We start from the raw sequence: 7,695 nt of genomic DNA on the forward strand, positions 1-7,695 counted from the left end.
GAGGGGCATCTAATGTACTGACATGTATAGAGACCGGTCACATGTTTGGAGGGGCATCTAATGTACTGACACGTATAGAGACTGGTCACATGTTTGGAGGGGCATCTAATGTACTGACACGTATAGAGACTGGTCACATGTTTGGAGGGGCATCTAATGTACTGACACGTATAGAGACCGGTCACATGTCTGGAGGGGCATCTAATGTACTGACACGTATAGAGACCGGTCACATGTCTGGAGGGACATCTAATGTACTGACATGTATAGAGACCGGTCACATGTCTGGAGGGGCATCTAATGTACTGACATGTATAGAGACCGGTCACATGTCTGAAGGGACATCTAATGTACTGACACGTATGGAGACCGGTCACATGTCTGAAGGGACATCTAATGTACTGACACGTATGGAGACCGGTCACATGTCTGGGGGGGCATCTAATGTACTGAGAGATGGTTTCGGTAATGGGTCACCAGATTGAGCATAGGGCAGAGACACTTGGTCTACTCTTGGTTATTGACATCTATGTCCTTCACAGACTTTGCCCCAACATTCAATATGAACGATATGAACAAGACCCATGTGACCACATTTGAGTTTTCTGGACTGACCCATGACCGGAATCTGTCTGTCTTCCTCCTGGTCTTCTTCCTCCTGATTTACATGATAACCGTGTTTGGTAATGTTGGGTTGTTTGTCACTGTCTATAAGACCCCCGTCCTCCACACCCCCATGTACTACTTCCTCAGTTACCTCTCCGTGGTTGACCTCTTCTATTCCTCCACGGTTACACCTAAGATGATTGCTGACCTCACCTCTGCCCGCAGGGTCATCACATTTAATGGTTGTGCCATCCAGTTCTTCTTTTTTGCCACCTTTGCAGCTATAGATGTTCTTCTCCTCTCAAATATGTCTTATGACCGCTATGTGGCCATCTGCCACCCTCTACGTTATGTGTCCATCATGTCCAAGAAGAAGTGTCTGTATCTGGGTCTTTTTGCCTTTTTTTTCGGCATTTTGCCATCTTCGGTACAGACTTGTTGTATATTTCGTCTTCGATATTGTGGCCCAAACCTCATTGAGCACTTTTACTGCGACATTCCATCTGTGCTCAAGCTGTCCTGCTCTAAGACATATACCTGTGAGATGATCACTCTTCTGTTCGTAGGATCTTATAGTGTCGGTTCCTTGGCCACCATATTGGTCTCATACATTTACATCCTGGTGGCCATTCTAAAGATAAACTCTACGATGGGCCGACAGAAAGCCTTCAGCACCTGCTCCTCACACGTCATCTGTGCCTCCATCTTCTACGTGTCCGTGTTCCTCACCTACTTACGACCTCCTTCAGAGAACTTTGATCAACAAGACAAGGTGGCCTCCGTCTTCTACTCTATCATGACCCCCATGTTAAATCCTCTTATCTACAGTCTGAGAAATAAAGAGGTAAAGGCGGCCATTTTGAATGTTCTCGCCGAGGCGTTGCGCAGCCTTAGAGATCTGAAGATATGTCAATTGGATCTTAAGTGTTGAGTTGGAGTCTTGTCAACTCAAGTGATGAGAGTTTTGCCCAATAAGTAAAGTTTCATGACCATAAATTTCTTTCGTTTAGAGCGTGGGGTGCAGAGCCAGAGGCTCAAGACAGATTTGTTACGCCCTTCCCATAGACTTGCATTGAGGGGGCATGCCCATGACATCATGAGCAGGGCACGGCCGTGACATCATGAGCCTCCGCCCCACATCGCCACTCATCTGGCACGGAGCGATATTCGCTCCGTGCACCTGATGTCTGGGTTGCCACAAACGAAACCGCGGGGGTCTTGCCGCTGGGGACCCCCGCAATCTCTGCTGCTAGCGGAGATGTCTAGGGGTGGAGTACCCCTTTAACCTTTTCCAGGTATGTTTGTTTAACTCCTTCACGACGCAGCTAATTTATTTCATTTTTGCATTTTCATTCTTTCCTCCTCCCCTACAGAGCTATATGGAGGCTTGTTTTTTTGCAGGACCAATTGTACTTCGTAAATGACCTTGTTGATGTTACCAAAAACTCGATGTTACCTAAATCAAAATACAAAATTATTTGTGGGATGAAATAGAAAAAAGCTATATAGCATTTTTGGGGGGGTCTAGTTTTTACACTTTATGGTAAAAATAACATGTTTGCTTTTTATGTAGGCCAGCACAATTACAAAAATGAGCAATGTACAAAGGTTTTTTTTTTATTTTACATTTAAAAAAAATGTATATGCCAAAAGAATCATCCAATTATGGCCTCAAATACTTTTTTTTTTTTGGATGTTGGCTTTTTTGGTGCTGTTATCTGTAGTTCTTTCACGTGGTAAAATACTGTACCCATTGGCGAGGCAGTGAGGGCTCGCTGTAATCCTACTCATCATCTGGACATTTGGGTGACTTACCAACTCGTCTAACACATTGGGGTTACCCTGCCTGGACTATTGAATGTGCCCAAAAAGTGTTGCCCACAAAGATAGAAAAGACCCAATAAAGCCCAATACACATAGACGAAACATACAAACCAACAGTGTTCTCTACCCAATAAAGTGTGCCATATGGAGACGTATGTAACATCATCTATACACTTATGCCTCTTATTACATCAGGTTCTGGTATTATAAAGCTTTAGAAAATGGTTATCGCGGTGCAACAAAAAGACAAAAAGATCACCTAGCCTTGGCCAATGAGTGTAACCGGAACGTTCTGCAGTAAAATAAAATCTACCTCTACTTGGTTATATTCCCGGGGTCATTTAGATGTGGACACTGTAGGTGCACTTGTTGCTACAATATACAACCAGGTCCCAATTTTTCATCTTATGCTGCTGGGAGAACTTTACATATTAAAGGGGTACAATTTTTTTTAAATCAACTGGTGCCAGAAAGTTAAACAGATTTGTAAATGACTTCTATTTAAAAAATTTTAAAAGGGTATTCCAGGAAAAAACTTTATATATATATATATATATATATATATATATATATATATATATATATATATATATATATATATATAAATATAAACTGGCTCCAGAAAGTTAAACAGATTAAAAAATTAGAAAAATATTTGAACCAAACCTCAAGAGCATCACCCTACTGGGTACACAATAAATATCAATTGGGAACAGCCGATTTGAAACAAAATGACAAATTTATTAAAATGCAATAAAATGTATTAATCACAAAAACATTGTAAAATAAAATATCTATTACTAAGAGCAATATTATATGTTACATTAGTCGGCCATTGTGCGCAAATGGCAGAATCAATATATAGTATGCAGCGATCGCCTGTTAAAGTGCTAGCACTAATCTTGGTAAATGCCGATAGTCCGGACTGTGCTGCTAATCCGGCAAATGAAATATAGAAATGAAAAAATAAAATGAGAATTGGGTCTCCCGGTTGGTCAAGGCTGCACTGTCCACACTCTGTAGATGAATAGCTGTACACTCTCTCACCGTAACAGCTGGTCCCGTGCTGCAGCGGGCCGAAGATGATATGTCCCGTATACGGTGAGCGGGCAGTGTGATCCTCCCGGGCCTGTTGCGAGTAGAGCTCCAGCAAGAGACTCCCAGGTGAGCGGTCCACAATGGCACTTTACACCCGTTCCTGGTGTCGGACCTTTCTCTTTATTAAACAAACAGAACACTCGTGGAGCTAGTAACGATCTTAGTTAAGCGCCCAGTTGATGTGGCAAACATGTTGCGGCAGGTGCAATAGACGGCTTGTTTAAATTTATCGTCTCAAATTCAGGCATGCGTCTTAATATCGCTCCGTTCAGACTAGATGCCTAGACGCGTTTCAGGTTCGACCCCTTCCTCAGTAGGCGGATTGAATCTGTGATGGTGAACAACGACTGTTTATAAATAGTAAAACCACATGTGTTTTCCATCAATGAGACAAGACAATCCTGTGGAATGGGCTTGCCAGCAGAGAACTTAGTTGGTAGAGAAATCCTTATAGCAAGATTTAATTCAATGAAAAAACATCTCTTTTATATTCACTATTTTATAAATATGTAACATTGGGTGAATGCTTGATCAATGTATCAAATGTTACATATATACTATATATATATCAATTCAACTCTTATAACATATGTTGTGGATCGAATTAATATAAACCGGTCCAACCCTGGAATGATGTGTGTGAATAGTAACATAACGTGACAAAGGGCTGTGATTGTGAAAGTGAGAATCAATTGAATGTGAATAGTAGGGTGTAGGTTAAGAAATAGTGGTGTGAATAGGTACCGAATGTAAAAATAAAAACATCGCACCCAGAAGTGGTACTGATATGGGTAATGAGTGGTCAGTACGTAATGCATGGTGGGAATAGTGGTACATGGATTTATTAGCGGAAGTGTCATTTATGAATGAGAAGGTGTTAGATTAGAAGTAGAAATAGTCATATGATAAAAATAAATGAAGACGGGATAAATATTAAAAAAAAATATGTAAGAAATAAAGATGGATTAAAGATAGGAATAGAAAAATTGGGAAACGGATAAATGAGAATGGGTTGAATGTAGATGATGATATATTGGAGGGAGTTGGAGAGTAGTGATGGGAATAGGTGCGGAATGGATAGGTGGAACATCGCACCCAAAAATGTGATGCTTATATGGGTATATAATGCATAATGGGAATAGTGGTATACAGGATTGGTGTGAACTGATGGGACAGAAATTTAGATAAAATGTGAAAGATAGAATGAAATAAAATACCGGATTTTTCGCCCTATAGGACGCAACGGCGTATAAGACGCACCCACTATTTTTAGGTGCAAAATCTAAAAAATTTCTGATTTTGAACCCAATAGTGGTCTTCAACCTGCGGACCTCTAGATGTTGCAAAACTACAACTCCCAGCATGCCCGGACAGCCGTTGGCTGTCCGGGCATGCTGGGAGTTGTAGTTTTGCAACATCTGGACGTCCGCAGATTGAAGACCACTGCATGGGAGGTATTACTCACGTGTCCCTGCCGCTCCGGACCCGTCACCGCTGCCCTGGATGTCGCTCCATTGCTGTCCCCGTCGCTCTGGAACGTCTCTGCTGCCGGCCGGGTATCCTCGCTCTCCGTCGCCGCCATCACGTCGTTACGCTCGCCGCCGCACGTACGCGACGACGTGATGACGAGGAAGGAGAGCGCCGGCCATACAGGGGATCCCTGAACGAAGAAGACACCGAGGAGGCAGGTAAGGTCCCTCCCGTTGTCCTGTAAGCACTAACCCGGCTATTCAGTCGGCTGTTCGGGACCGCCGCGGTGAAATCGCGGCGGTCCCAAGCAGCCCGACTGAACAGCCAGGTTAGAGTGACTTTCCCTTCAGACGCGGCGGTCAGCTTTGATCGCCGCGTCTGAAGGGTTAATACAGGGCATCACCGCGATCGGTGATGTCCTGTATTAGCCGCGGGTCCCGGCCGTTGATGGCCGCAGGGACCGCCCCGATAGGGGTGTATACGCCGTATAAGACGCACCGACTTTCCCCCCCCCAGTTTTGGGGAATAAAAAGTGCGTCTTATACGGCGAAAAAAAACGGTAAAATGAATTAGATTGAAAGTGAAATCAAAATAAAATATGAATCAACATAAATAAAGATGGGACCGTTATGAATGAAAATGGTTTGGAAATGATTAGTATAAAAGGTAATAAAATGATTAAAAAAAACAATAGAAAAAGTATGATAATAATGAGTAATAAAATAAAAATAGAAAAAAGAATGAACATAAAAGAAAATATAAGAATAAAAATAAGTATAAATGTAAAAATAAAATGAACAGTATTTGTGGATAATTGTATAATCTGTTTATCAAGCAGATCTACACGTGGAATGTTCAAGATTAATAATAATAATTTAGTATGGAAAAATACAGATCAATTCAAATAAATAGAATAAAATTAAATAGAATGATGTGTAATAATGGTATAGATAAAGGTGGAGATAAATGGAAAAGAAAAAAAAGAAAAAAAGGTTGAGACTCAAAATTAATAATAGTAGAATGAATATAGAAATAAAGTAGTTGTGTTAGTATGCAATAATACTAATAATATAATAATATTGAAATGTGAAATGTCGAAAACTATAGTGTATGTGGCTGCAGTTGATATTCACGTGTGGAATATGTCACAATAAAATTCAATATTGTGTACCTCACTGTTGTTACGCCGAGCGCTCCGGGTCCCTGCTTCTCCCCGGAGCGCTCACGGCGTTCCCCTCTCTGCAGCGGCCCGGTCAGACCCGCTGACCTGGAGCGCTGCACTGACACTGCCGGCGGGGATGCGATTCGCATAGTGGGACGTGCCCGCTCGCGAATCGCATCCCAAGTCACTCACCTGTCCCGGTCCCCGGCTGTCACGTCCTGGCGCGCGCGGTCTCGCTCCTTAGGGCGCGCGCGCACCAGCTCTCTAAGATTTAAAGAGCCAGTGCACCAGTGATTGGTGCCTGGCCCAATCAGCCTAATTAGCTTCCACCTGCTCCCTGGCTATATTACCTCACTTCCCCTGCACTTCCTTGCCGGATCTTGTTGCCTTGTGCCAGAGAAAGCGTTTATAGTGGTTGCCTTACCAGTGTTCCTGACCTCTTGCTATCGCCATTGACTACGAACCTTGCTGCCTGCCCCGACCTTCTGCTACGTCTGACCTTGCCTCTGCCTAGTCCTTCTATCCCACGCCTTCTCAGCAGTCAGCGAGGTTGAGCCGTTGCCGGTGGATACGACCTGGTTGCTACCGCCGCAGCAAGACCATCCCGCTTTGCGGAGGGCTCTGGTGAATACCAGCAGCAACCTAGAACCAGTCCACCGACACGGTCCACGCCAATCCCTCGCTGACACAGAGGATCCACATCCAGCCTGCCGAATCCTAACAACTGTTACATTATACAGAACCAAAATACATAGACAAACAAATAATATACAAATAAAAAATAATAAATATATCTGACATCTGCTGAGTAAATGTGGGAGATCCGTCCGGGCACCGACCTCCACCGCCTAACGTAACAAACAGCGGCGGATGTCGGTACCGTGGCAGATCTCTAAAAGAAAACCAAACAATTAAAAGCTGGAATTTAGTCCTTTGAGCTCAATGGTGTCAAATTCAACATTTTTTTTTACTTTCTGCTTTTGACATTTGTAGCTTGTAGCTGCCCCCCCCCCCCCCAATCTCTTTTTATTGATTGCAAACCTACAAATTTCAGACTAGATGGATCTTTTTTGTGTACTTTTAAAAAGTGTGACGATAAGGGGTGCTTTTGTTCCCCCTTTTTTATGCTATTGACATGTTCCGCTATTCTTGCCTTGAGTTGTCGCTTAGTTCTCCCCACATATTGTTTGTGGCAGCCACATTACAAGATATACAATACCCCTTTTGAATTGCATGTGATGCACTGATCGATTTTTCATTTGAAATTATTCACCCTGGAGTGAACGATGGATGTCTTTCTTGCGTCCTTGGTTGTGGTACAACCAGTGCAGGTACCGCAATGGAAGAAACCCCTCGTGTCCATCCAGGATTGTGTTTGACTATGCTTGATAGGATTTTTAATTGATGGGACTACTGTGATACCCAGATTTGGGGCCCTTGTGTATATTATTGGGGGACGTTGAGGCAGTGATTCTCCAATTATTTTATCCTGTTTTAGGATATCTCAATTTTTTTTTATAATGTGTTCTACTTTT

The 7,695-nt window shown here is 42.8% G+C and overlaps 1 protein-coding gene across 1 annotated transcript; it reads left to right on the forward strand.

The window, feature by feature from the left end:
- The first annotated feature begins 562 nt into the window (after window positions 1–562).
- Window positions 563–1,537, forward strand: LOC130366656 (olfactory receptor 1019-like). Its single transcript, XM_056568976.1, has one exon. The coding sequence runs from the start codon at window positions 563–565 to the stop codon at window positions 1,535–1,537; it is 975 nt and encodes a 324-aa protein (XP_056424951.1).
- Window positions 1,538–7,695: the final 6,158 nt, after the last annotated feature.

This window comes from Hyla sarda, chromosome 4, assembly GCF_029499605.1.
Source record: "Hyla sarda isolate aHylSar1 chromosome 4, aHylSar1.hap1, whole genome shotgun sequence".
Lineage (NCBI taxonomy): Eukaryota > Metazoa > Chordata > Amphibia > Anura > Hylidae > Hyla > Hyla sarda.

Excerpts from the sequence above, each read along its gene's own strand:
- LOC130366656 (XM_056568976.1), top strand. The coding sequence starts at position 563 with ATGAACGATATGAACAAGACCCATGTGACCACATTTGAGTTTTCTGGA.